A 13857-nucleotide genomic window follows, 5' to 3' on the forward strand; every position below is an offset into this window, starting at 1 on the left:
CTCAATTCCAAACTCCCTTGACAAAAAAGCAAAAACATAAACAAAGTAGAATCTAGTTCAGGGATTCAACAAACTCCATCCCTCATGTAAATAAGGCCAAGGGCTGTTTTCATGAATGAAGTTGTACTACAACACAGCCAGGCCCAATGTGTTTAAATTTATATATTATCTATGGATCCTTTTGGGCTACAACACCAGACAGTAGTTGAGACGTACAATGTATGATACTCAAACCTAAAATATTTACCATTTACTCCTTTAAAAAATAGTCTGGCCACCCCCTTTAGCACTACAGGCTACCTGATACACCTATCACCAACCTGTCCCATACTTAAGAAGGCATCTTCAAAGTACACCTACATGCCCTGGCTCCCATTCTATTTAGAATGCATCTTGGCTGTCCTTGAAACCAAATAAGCAGGATTTACCCATCATAAGTTCAAATGAGACCACTCCACACACCAATCTTATCTCCTACTATGCTCCCACAGCACCATGCGTATCTATCATCTTAGCCATATCTCAAGTATAACTACCAGTATAACTACTGGTAACCTCACCGATAGAAGTTAACTTCACTAAGGGTAGCTTACTTAATGATGAAAAGATGCCTTCCACAAAAAGGACTTACCAATATTAGTATAATTGAATGAGTTTCAAATGAAATCTGATGAGAATAATTCTACACCATTTTTTAAAATATATTTTATTCAGGAGAGACAGAGAGAGAGAGGTAGAGGCAGAGGGAGAAGCAGGCTTCCTGCAAAGCAGGGAGCCCGATGTGAGACTTAATCGCAGGACTCTGGGATCATGACCTGAGCCAAAGGCAGACACTTAACGGACTGAGCCACTGAGGTGCCCTACACCATTTTTTAATAGAGATAAACTACTTTCCATTATTATCCATACCTACGAAAATGTGGGTCAAAGTCTTCTAATGTAAGTCATTCATGAAATATTAGGTTAAAAAAAAAAAAAAAGAAAAACCTGCAAACTTTAAAAGATTACTAAAGAAAAAGCTTCAAAGAGTTTTAAAAGTTTACATTTTGCACTCACCTTGCAAGCCTTCCAAGAGTTTGGGATAACGAACATGTTCTTCTGTTCCATGCCCAAGTCTCTGGTTGTCACCTTTTCCCCATGAATAAACTTGGCCATCTTTCGTCAGAGCTATAGAAAATTGACTTCCACATCGAACCTTCACGACATCCAAATCCTGAAGCTTTTCAATAAGCTTCGGTGTTTTGCAGCCATCACTACCACCTCTGCCCAATTTCCCATAGTCACCATCTCCCCAAGACCACACTTGACCTAAAAAAAACACAAATACATTTCAGTAAAAGTAACTGTATATCTTAATGCAACTTTTAAATGGCTGAAAATACTCAATATAACCCATAACAAACCTAGACCACTAATATATTTTATTAACACTACACAGGTGACTTCTGACCAAATGAAATCTAGTTGATACTTCAGGTTGATACAGAAGCAATTAAGAAAAGGATAGCTGGGTTTTCTTTTTGTTTTAGTTAAAAGAATAACAAACTCCTGACCCTGGGGCGCCTGGGTGGCTCAGTGGTTTGGGCTGCTGCCTTCGGCTCGGGTCATGATCTCAGGGTCCTGGGATCGAGCCCCGCATCGGGCTCCCTGCTCCGCAGGAAGTCTGCTTCCCTCTTCCCTCTCTCTTTCTCTCTCTCTGCCTGCCTCTCTGCCTACTTGTGATCTCTGTCTGTCAAATAAATAAATAAAATCTTTAAAAAAAAAAAAAAAACTCCTGACCCTTACTAGTTTGGGCTCAACGAGTGGGTTCAGTTCAAGCTAGTAGTGAAAACAGAACAAAAACCCCACTGCCTCCAAAAAATACCTTAACTTGGCCCACCACAAAAAGTTACAGCTCCTTGATCACTGTCTCCCAGGTCTGTCCCACACACTGTTCCTGTTATGCTCACCACAAGTTAACTGCATGACAGCATTTATTTCCAATAACATTTGTTAGCATTATCTAGTTAAATATTACATAAAGAGATAAAACAAATTACAGAAGTGTGGTTGCATTCTTTCAACTCTGATAACTAAGCTAAAAACTCTGCAAAAATGTAATAAATGTGAATTACTAAAAAAAACTGCTAAAAATTGTAAAGTAAGAAAAAAGAAATTCTATTTTAAATAATCTAAACTAAAGATCAACAAACTTTTTTGTTAAAGTTCAGATGGTAAATATTTTTTTAGGCTTTGTGGACAATGTGATCTCTGTCACAAGTATCCAAGCGTTCCACTGTCACAGGAAAGCAGCCACAGACAATTAGTAAGCAAGGCAGGCATTCCAATACAAATCTATTTGCAAAAACAGCCAATCCCTGATCTAAAATTGTAGATGATATACTAGTGGGTGGTCATTGACATAAACACACCAATGCTCAATGCAACAAACCCACACACAAACATCAGAGAATGTGTATACACTTTGATGTCTTGCAAAATGCCTGTTGTTCACATAGCTCAGCTGGCAATTCCCACTTCCTTCAATGTTTTCAATGACCCTGTCACCCCAGAACCAGATCTCACAGGTCAGGATGCTTCTACTGTATCAATAATACGGTAATGCAAATACAAAATACAGTAATGTAGCAGGGACCTTTCCCTATCTGACCAAACACCAATGTGAGGTAAACAGCATGCATAGTTACCAATCACAACGACTTAGTCAAAACTTCACACAGCTTTACTTACATAGCAGTTTCACACGAAGAATTCAAGAACAATAATAAGGCTTATTTAAGGAAAGACTTTCTGGTTAAGAGGTTTATAAAATCTACCAATCACTCAACATGGAGATTTAAAAACAGTAAGATGTCAAATTGAAAGCTTCATGTCAGAAGAAAACTTCAAGATGACTGATAAAACCATCTTTTCTCTAAGACTTACAATAGCCAAAGATGCCTCTATGTCTATCCTTTTAGGCGAGGCGTCCTATGTGGGCATGAAAATGCTCAAAATATCCTTTCTCCTCTTACTAAAGAAATCCCCAGGGAGGGGAGTTAAGATGGTGGAGGAGTAGCTGGTAACCAGTGGATCCCAGAGTCCTGCGATTAAGTTAAGATGGTGGAGGAGTAGCTGGTAGAAATCCCCAGGGAGGGGAGTTAAGATGGTGGAGGAGTAGCTGGTAACTGATAACTTAGTAGCTGGTAACTTAGTAGCTGACCCTAAGTTTGTCTGGTCCCTGGAATTCAGCTAGATAGTTATCCAATCATTCTGAACACCTGTGAAAAGAGGAGATCTGAGAAAAGAAATGCTACAATTCTACAAACAGAAAAGCAACCACTTTTTGGAAGGCAGGCGGTGCGGAGACTTGGTATCCAGGATGATATATTTGAGAAAGCTGCAGAGAGGAAGGAGCCTGCTTAAGAAGGCTACTGCAAAGTATTAAAAGCAGGAGGATGCAAAATTGGAAATTTTAGAGGAGTCTGCTACAATGGGGGACATCCCTGGATTAAAGGCACTCAGATGGCAAAGCAGATTGGAATCCCAGGTGGGACAGCATAGTCTCAGGATCCCCGGGGCCACAAGAAGAATGGGAGTAGCTGAGTGTGACAGAGTTCCAAGGCAGTGGAATGGGGAAGCAGAATGAAAACAACAAGTCTAGATGCCAGCTTTCTGCTGTGTGTTGCTGTAAACTGTAAACAGTAAACTATGAACTGCTGCAGAGTCACACAACCACTCTCTGGACAGGGTCTCGGCAAAAGGCAGAAGCTCAGCAAGACATCCCACAAACTTCCAGGAGGAACAGCATGGGACCAAGTCTCAGGAGTCCATAAAAGTTTATGGAGACCGGAAACTTCAGCACATACCTGAGATAAAAACACTCCGTCACAGGCTGAGTGAAAAGAGTTTGGACAGAAACCAGGGAGACAGAGTCATTGACAGCTTTTCTGTAAGGGTTCAATGAAGATGAGAGGTACAAACTTTCAGCTCTAGGGATAAAGATTCGGGCACCATGATTTTCAACCAGCCATCAGTGCTGAAAGCGTTCAAGGAGCAAAACAGGGTCACACAGTGCAATCAGAGCCACTTAAACAAAGCGCAATCAGAGCTACTTAAACAGAGCCCAGCACCCTGGCAAGGGAGGCGCAATTTCACCAGGACAAGAGAACCTGAGTATCGGTACAAAAGGCCCTTCTACCAAATGACCAGCAGGAAAAACTGAATAGCACCATGTCTACAGATGATAGAGAACTGCAAAACTTCGGTTATTAGGGAAAAGAGTACATAGCATTGGTGGGTTTTTTTTCAGTTCTTTCATCTTCCAGATTTATTTTCATTCAGTTATTTTATTTTTTCAATTCTTTTATTCTTTCTCAATTTTTTTTATTGTTAGTCACGACAGAGTACATCATTAATTTTTGATGCAGTGTTTCATGATCATTATTTGCGTATAATACCCAGTGCTGTGCCCTCCTTAATACCCATCACATGATTAACCCATCCCTTCATTCCCTCCCCTCTGAAACTCTCAGACTGTTTCCCAGAGTCCAAAGTCTCTTATGGTTCGTCTCCCTCTCTGATTCCCCCCCTTGAGTTTTTCTTCCCCTAATGTCCTCTGTGATATTCCTTATGTTCCACATATAAGTGAAACTATATGATAATTGTCTTTCTCTACTTATTTCACTTAGCATAATCTCCTCCAGTTCCATCCATGTCAATCAAATGGTGGCTGAGTAATATTCCATGGTATATATCAACCCTATCTTCTTTATCTACTACCCTTTAACAGATGAATGAATAATTTTTATATATATACTATATATATATATATATAGTATATATATATAAAATTTTTGGTTTACTTTCATTGTATTTTATTTTTCTATATATATATAATTATCTTTCTTCGCTATTTTGGGATATAGTTTCCCTTTTTTTTAAATTAACATATAATGTATTATTTGCCCCAGGGGTACAGGTCTGTGGATCATCAGGCTTACACATTTCACAGCAGTCACCATTATCACATACCCTCCCCAATGTGCATAACCCAACCACCCTCTCCCTACCCCCCCTACCCCCAGCAACCCTCAGTTTGTTTTGTGAGATTAAGAGTCTCTTACGGTTTGTCTCCCTCCTGATCTCATCTTGTTTCATTTTTTTTCTTCCCTACCCTCCAAACCCCCCGTCCTGCCTCTCAAATTCCTCATATCAGAGATCATATGATAATTGTCTTTCTCTGATTGACTTATTTCACTCAGTATAATACCCTCTAGTTTCACCCACGTCATTACAAATGGCAAGATTTCATTTCTTTTGATAGTTGCATGATATTCCATTGTAGGATATAGTTTCTTTTTTTTTTAATTGGATATAGTTTCTTTTAACAAACAGACCAAAACACACCCAAGATCTAGTTTATTGTTTTGTTTTGTTTTACTTCTTGTTTGATTTTTTTCTTATTTTGCTTTGTTTTTGTTTCTTCTGGTTTGTTTTGTTTTTTCCTTTGTTATTTTTGTCTATACTCTCATTTTCTTCTATTTTTTCCTCAACATAACAACAAGATGGAGAAACTCACACCAAAAGAAAGAACAGGAGGTAATACTCACTGCCAGGGATTTTATCAATAACAGATATAAATAAGATGTCTGAACTAGAATTTAAAACAATGATTATAAAGATACTGGTATGGGCTTGAAAAAAATCAAAGAAGACAACAGAGAATCCCTTACTGTATAAATAGAAGAGTAAAATCTACTCAGGCCAAAATTTAAAATGTTATTACTCAGATGCAGTCACAATTGGAGGCTCAAACAGCAAAGATAAAGTAGGCAAAAGAGTGAGTCACTGATTCATAAGAAAAATCATGTAAAATAAGGAACCTGAGGTGGGGGAGGGGGGGACTACAGGATCATGAAGGATGACTTCAAGAACTCAAATACCATAAAGCAAAATAATATCCAGATAATGGGGGCAGTCCCAGAAGACAGGGGGAGGGGAGATGAGCAGAAAAATTCATTTGAACAAAGAGCTAAGTACTTCCCTAATTTGGGGAAGGAAATGGGCACTCAAGTCCAGAATGCCCAGAAAACCCGTTCAAGATCAATAAAAACAGGTCAATACCTTGACATATTAACAGTGACGCTTGCAAATTTCAGAGATGAAGAGAAAATCCTGAAAGCAGCTGAGGACAAGAGGTCCTGAACATACAAAGGCAGACACAAAAAGCTGAGAGCAGGGGCGCCTGGGTGGCTCAGTGGGTTAAGTGACTGCCTTCGGCTCAGGTCATGATCCCAGAGTCCTGGGATCGAGTCCTGCATCGGGCTCCCAACTCCATGGGAAATCTACTTGTCTTCTCACCTTCTCCTCGCTCATGCTCTCTCACTGTCACTCTCTCAAATAAATAAAAATTTTTTAAAAAAGCTGAGAGCAGACCTGTCCACAGAGGCCTGGCAGGCTGGAAAGGACTGACATAATATATTCAACATGCATGCTAAATGGGAAAAATATGCAGCCAAGAATACTTTATCCAGCAGGGGTCTCATTCAGAATAGAAAGAGAGATAAAGAGTTACTAGGACAAAGAGAAACTAAAGGAATTTGTGAACACTAAACCAGCTCCACAAGAGATATTAAAGGGGATTCTTGAGCAAAGAGAGAACCCAAAAGTAACAAAGGCCAGAAAGGAACAAAAACAACATACAGAAACAGTGACTTCATAGGTAATACAAAGGCACTAAATTCATATCCTTCAATAATTACTCTGAATATTAAAAAAAGACTAACTGCTCCAATCAAAAAACAGAAGGTAACAGAATGGATTAAAAAAAAAAAAAGACCCATCAATATGCTGTCTATAAGAGATTCATCTTAGACCCAAAAACACATCCAAATGGAAAGTGAGAAGTTGGAGAATCAATTTATCATGCTAATGAACATCAAAAGAAAGCTGGAGTAGCCATCCTTATACCACACAAACTAGATTTTAAACCAAAGACTATAATAAGAGATGAGGAAGGACAATGAGTCATAATAAAAGGGTCTATCCAACAAGAAGATCTGACAGTTGTAAATATTTATGCCCCTACATTGGGAGCAGGCAAAGATATAAGCCAATTAATAACAAAATTAGAGAAACACTTTCATGATAATAATAATACAATAAAAGTAAGGGACTTTAACTCCCCCACTCACAGAGAGGAAAGATCATCTAAGTAGAACAACAAGGAAACAAGGGCTTTGAATGACACACTGGACCAGAGGGACTTAACAGAAATATTCAGAGGAATTCATCCTAAAGCAACAGAATACACATTCCTCTCAAGAGCACATGGAACATTCTCCAGAATAGATCACATACTGCATCACAAATTGGGTCTCAACTAGAACCAAAAGACTGAGATTATACCATGCATATTTTCAAACTACATGCTTTAAAACTTGAACTCAATCACAAGGTAAGATTTAGAAGGAGGTTAAAGAGCAACCTACTAAAGAATAAATGGGACAACCAGGAAACTAAAGAACAATTAAAAAATACATTGAAGCAAATGAAAATGAAAACACAATAGTTCACATATTCTGGGATGCGGCAAAGGCAGTCCTAAGAGGAAAGGATATAGCAAAACAGGTCTTTCTCAAGAAACAAGATAAGTCTTATACACACAATCTAACTTTACCCTAAAGGAGCTGGAAAAAGAACAGCAAATGAAACAAATCCAGCAGGAGGAAAAAAAATAATAAGACCAGAGCAGAAATCCATGAAATATAAGTCAAGAACAGTAGAAGAGATCAACGAAACTAAGTGCTGGTTTTTTGAAAGAATTAGTAAGATAGATAAACCCCTGGCGAGCCTTATCAATAAGAAAAGAGAAAAGACCCAAATAAATAAAATCATAAATGAAAGAGGAGAGATCACAACCAACACCGAAAACATACAATTATAAGAGCATATCACAGGCAAATACATGCCGACAAATTTGGCAATCTGGAAGAAACGGATGCACTCCTAAACATGAAAACTACCAAAACTGAAACAGGAAGAAATAGAAAACCTGAACACACCTGTAACCAGGAAAGAAACCCAAGCCGCAATCAAAAATCTCCCAACAAGGAAGAGTCCAAGTCCAGGTGGCCTCACAGGGGATTCTACCAATCATTTAAGAAAGATTAATACCTATTCTTCTGAAGCTGATTAAAAAACAGAAATGGAAGGAAAACTTCTAAACTCATTCTATGAGGCCAGTATTACCTTGATCTCAAAACCAAAGACCCCTCCAAAAAGGAGAATTACAGACCAAGATCCCTGATGAATAGGGATGCAGAAATTCTCACCAAGATACTAGCTAATAGGATTCAACAATACATCAAAAGGATATTCACCACAACCAAGTGGGATTTATTCCTGGGCTGCAAGGGAGGTTCAACATCCACAAATAAATCAATTTGATATACCACATCAACAAAAAAAGGACAAGAACAATGATCCTCTCGACTGATGCAGAAAAAGTATTTGACAAAAATATATCATCATTTCTTGATAAAAACTCTCTGCAGTGTAGGAATAGAGGGAACAAACCTCAGTATCATAAAAGCCATCTATGAAAAGGCCACAGAGAATACCATTCTCAATGGGGGAAAACTGAAAGTTTTTCCCCCTAATGTCAAGAACATGACAGGGATGTTCACTCTCACCACTTCTGTTCAACACAGTACTGGAAGTCCTAGCCACAACAATCAGACAACAGAAAGAAATAAAAGGCATCCAAATCAGCAATGAAGTCAAACTCTTACTCTTCACAGATGACATGATACTCTATGTAGAAAACACAAAAGACTCCACCCAAAAATTGCCAGAACTTATACATGAATTCAGCAGAGAGTAGCAGGATATAAAACCAATGTACAGAAGTCAGTTGATTTTCTATGCACTAACAATGAAGGAGAAGAAGAAGAAATCAAGGAATCAATCCCACAATTGCACCAAAAACCATAAGATCCCTAGGAATAAGCCTAACCAGAGGTAAAGAATCTGTCCTCTGAAAACTATAGAATATTCATAAAAGAAACTGAGGAAGACACAAAGAAATGGAAAAACATTCCATGCTCATGGATTGGAAGAACAAAATATTATGAAAACACCCATGCTATCTGAAAGCAATCTACACATTTAATGCCATCCCTACCAAAATACTATCATCAGCATTTTTCACAGACCTGGAACAAACAATCCTAAACCTTATATGGAACCTGAAAAGACCCCAAATAGCCAAAGGAGTGTTGAAACAGAAGACCAAAGCTGGTGGCATCACAAATCCAGACTTCAAGCTGTATTACAAAGCTATAATCATAAAAACAGTATGGCACAAACACACACACATAGATCAGCTGAACAGAACAGAAAACCAAGAACTGGACCCTTAACTTTATAGTCAACTAATCTCTGACAAAGCAGGAAAGGATAACAATGGAAAAAGGCAGTCTCTTCAACAACTGGTGTTGGAAAATTAGCCACAGGCAGAAGAATGAAACTGGACCACTGTCTTAAACCACACACAAAAATAAACTCAAAATGAATGAAAGACCTAAATGTGAGACAAGCACCCATCAAAACTGTAGAGGAGAACATAGGCAGCAACATTTTTGACCTCAGCCTCAGCAAATTCTTGCTAGACACATGTACAAAGGCAAGGGAAACAAATGCAAAAATTAACTATTGAGACTTCATCAGGATAAAAAGCTTTTGCACAGCAAAGTAAACAGTCGACAAAACTAAAAGGCAACCTACAGAAAGGGAGAAGATATTTGCAAATGACGTATTAGATAAAAGGCTGGTATCCAAAATCTGTAACTTATCAAACCAATACCCAAAGAACAAATAATCCAATCAAGAAATGGGTAGAAGAAGTGAACAGACATTTCTCCAAAGAAGACATACAAATGGCCAATAGATGCATGTAAAAAACACTTAACATCATTTGGTATCAGGGAAATACAGATCAAAAGCATAATAAGAACCACCTCATACCAGTCAGAATGGCTAAAATTAACAACCCAGGAAACAACAGATGTTGGTGAAAATACGGAGAAAGGGGAACACTTTTACACTATTGGTGGGAATGCAAACTGTGCAGCCATTCTGGAAAACATACTGGAGGTTCCTCAAAAAGTTAAAAGTACAGCTACCCTACAATCCAGCAATCACACTACTAGGTATTTATTCAGAGGATACATAGTCACTGGAAGGGGCACATGCACCCCAATGTTTATAGCAGCAACGTCCACAATAGCCAAACTATGGAAAGAGCCCATATGTCTATCAAGAGATGAATGGATAAAGAAGATGTGGTGTATATATATGCAATGGAATTATTACTCCACCATCAAAAAGAATGAAATCTTGCCATTTGCAAAGATGTCGATGGAACTTGAGGATATTATGCTAAGCAAAATAAGTCAGTCAGAGATGAACAAATACTGGATTATTTCACTCATACATGGAATTTAAGAAACAAAACAGATGAACATAGCAAAGGGAAGAAAAAATAAGAGGAAATCAGAGATGGAGACAAACCATAAAAGACTCTTAACTATAGGAAACAAACTAAAGTTTGTTGGAGGGGAGGTGGGTGGGGGAATGGAGTAATTGGTGATGGGCATTAAGGAGGGCACTGGATGTAATGAGCTCTGGGTGTTATATGCAACTGATGAATCACTAAGTTCAATCTCTGAAATGAGTAAATAAATAAATATTTTTTAAAAAAATTAATCCCCAGAAGTAAGTCAGTTCCCAATCTGACATTCAACTTCTGCAGCAGGGCAGAGAGAGAAGTTCCCCAGCTGATTCTGACAAACCCCCACAATACTAACAAATAAATAGTTTTAAAATTCAGTAAGATTCTAACCAACAAAACTAGTAAATGTACCCTCAAAAGAAAAGCAAAATGAGTATAATCTTAGTAATAAACACAAATATAAAAGTGAAATTAAAAATAAGCCAACAGGGGCGCCTGGGTGGCTCAGTGGATTGGGCCTCTGCCTTTGGCTCGGGTCATGATCTCGGGGTCCTGGGATTGAGCCCCGCATCGGGCTCTCTGCTGAGCGGGGAGCCTGCTTCCCCCTTTCTCTCTGCCTGCCTCTCTGCCTACTTGTAATCCCTCTCTGTCAAATAAATAAATAAAATCTTAAAAAAAAAAAATAAAAAATAAAAAAATAAAAATAAAAATAAGCCAACAATGTAACATCATACTAGAATCCACACAGACTAAGCAGGACTTACCACAGCAAATCAAAGGTAGCTGAACATTAGGAAATATAATAAGAATAACCAGAAACAATTCAGAATGTCAATTATTTCACTGTAACTCTCATTTTTTTATTAAAAAATAAAATGCAAAATGGGAAGGATATAGCTGTTAACTAGCTCTCTGAGTGCGGGCAACAGATGTTTAAATTCCTGTAACTTCTTGGAGTGCCTGGGTGGCTCAGTCATTATGCATCTGCCTTCAGTTCAGGTCATGACCCCGGCATCCTGGGATCGAGCCCCAAATGGGGTTCCCCACTCTGTGGGAAGCATGCTTCTCCCTCTCCCACTCCCCATGCTTGTGTTCCCTCTCTCACTATGTCTTTCTCTGTCAAATAAATAAATAAAATCTCAAAAAAAAAAAAAAAATTCCTGCAACTTCTTAACCTCTGCCATAGACCCAGAGGTGCACATCACTTAAAGATGGACAAAAGGGCAGCCATGGAGTGAACTCTACTTCAACGCTCACTCCCTTAAGGAAAGCGGCACTCCTCATCCTAAAGACCAGCCCAGGCAGCATATGCCCTGCATACCATTCTCCGTCACCGCCAGGGTTTGAGCATCCCCGCTCCCGCATGCCACATCAATGACCTTCAATCCTTTAAGCCCAGCTACCAGCATTGGGATGGCTTCATCTTCACTGGAGCCTTCAAACAGATAGGACAATCATTACTGCAAAATCCACAAGAGAGGCAACCTCCCACTGCAAGCTTGAGCTGGCTCAAGGCAAATGTACCGTGGCCTAGTCGGCCGTAGTTCCCTCGGCCCCAGGTATACAGTTCCCCCTCAGCAGTGATAGCCGCACTATATGTGCTTCCACATGCGATATGCACCACATGCTTTCCAGCCTGTTTTCCAGAGAAAGCAGATATCACCTTAGGCTCTTCCAAAGGCCTGCGGAGAGAAAGGAAACAAATGTGAATGTCCTTCTACACATGCCCTATTGGTGTTAGCAAAGAAAATAACTATCAGGGTTCCAAGACAGTTTGTCCTTCCAGGCACCTTATGAAATAATTAAGAAACACAGAATTCAAACATCCAACACTTCCATGATTAAATGTTTACTGGGCACCTAATGCCAAGCATGGCATCCAGCAGGAATATCAAAACAGGTTTGTTAAAGACTCATACAATCAAGTCTCGAGCAGCTTTGTTCATAGTGGTCCAAAACAGTGACCCATCCATAGACCACTCAGCAACAGGAACAAAGCAACTACTGACATACCTAACAACTTGGCTGAAGCTCAGGAACTCTGCTAAGTAACAGAGCCAGGAACAAAATACCACATAGTGAGAGAAGGCAGATCAGGAACTGGAAGTAGAGAGCAGGGGTTGATTGCAAAGGGGTCCAAAGAAAGTAGCAGGGGCATCAGAAATGTTTTCTTAGTTGTGGTGGTTCCCCAACTGTGTGCATTTGCTGAAACTCATCAAATTTTACTCAAAACAAATGGATTGTAAACCTCATACCGACGGTTAAAATTCATACATTTGTTAAAAAAAAAATGAGGAAGGAATGAAGGAGCAAGGCTTACTAATCACATTCCAATCTGTATTTTATAAATGAAAAGTAGGAGGCAGTAAGGATTCATTAGATTGAAGTCTTAGTAGTTGGCTCTTCACTTTCAGAACTAGCAAAATGCCACATATTTATAATCCAGAATATGTGTACTGTGATTGGCAACACGCAACTCTACCGTCTCCAAAGACATGGTTTACTAGCTTTGTGAACCACTATTCTGCAAAATAAATAATTGCACATGTTTATAAATATAAATAAAATAATACAAATATTAATAAATGCATGGGCACACACAGGCACAGGGAGTGCTGAACAACCCTAATCTGATACTTCTCCCTCCTGTTCAGCCCAAGTTTCAATCCTCCAAAGTTTCCTTCCAACTCCTACCATCTTCACTGATCTCTTTTTCTTCCCTCAATTTCTCGAACAATGGACAAATAATTTAATTTAGCATCTAGCACTTAATCTCAACTGAGTATTATATTGTTACTAGTTTTTTGTAGTTTAGTACAAATTACAAATAACATAAAAGAAGCAAAAAACTAAGGTCTCCAGTTTGTATCTCCATGTGAATGGAAAGTTCCATAGAACTTTCAAGTTCTAGGTGTCCCACACATCTAACCCCCTTTAAGAGTCTGAGAATAAGGGCACCTGGGTGGTTCAAGGTGTTAAGCCTCTGCCTTCAGCTTAGGCCATGATCTCAGGGTCCTGGGATCGAGCCCCTCATCTGGCTCTCTGCTCATCGGGGAGCCTGCTTCCCCCTCACTCTCTTACTGCCTCGCCTCTCTGCCTACTTGTGATCTCTGTCAAATAAATAAATAAAATCTTTTTAAAAAAATAAGTAAATAAAAATAAAAAAGAGCCTGAGAATAACAACGATTCTAAATTTTACAATTTCCATTCCTTTGTTTCTCACAATCATTTTATCACATTTGTCTGAATCCCTTACAGCACTACCAAGTTTGGAATATTTCTCCTGAATACTAATACATAATACACATTGCTCAGCTTTTTTCACAGTCTGAGAGTCTACCCAGGGATGTCCACTTCCATAC

The 13857-nt window shown here is 38.9% G+C and overlaps 1 protein-coding gene across 5 annotated transcripts in view; it reads right to left on the reverse strand.

The window, feature by feature from the left end:
• HERC2 (HECT and RLD domain containing E3 ubiquitin protein ligase 2) overlaps positions 1 to 13857 on the reverse strand; it is a 239496-nt gene that overhangs the window by 158661 nt on the left and 66978 nt on the right. For all 5 annotated transcript variants that reach the window (XM_059371738.1, XM_059371740.1, XM_059371741.1 and 2 more), the window contains exons 13-15: positions 12020 to 12177; positions 11817 to 11930; positions 1057 to 1308 (exon numbers count right to left, since the gene is read on the reverse strand). In XM_059371738.1, coding sequence (XP_059227721.1) covers positions 1057 to 1308; positions 11817 to 11930; positions 12020 to 12177 — 524 coding nt within the window. The remainder of the gene's footprint in view (positions 1 to 1056; positions 1309 to 11816; positions 11931 to 12019; positions 12178 to 13857) is intronic.

The sequence above is a fragment of the Mustela nigripes genome, chromosome 13, assembly GCF_022355385.1.
Source record: "Mustela nigripes isolate SB6536 chromosome 13, MUSNIG.SB6536, whole genome shotgun sequence".
Lineage (NCBI taxonomy): Eukaryota > Metazoa > Chordata > Mammalia > Carnivora > Mustelidae > Mustela > Mustela nigripes.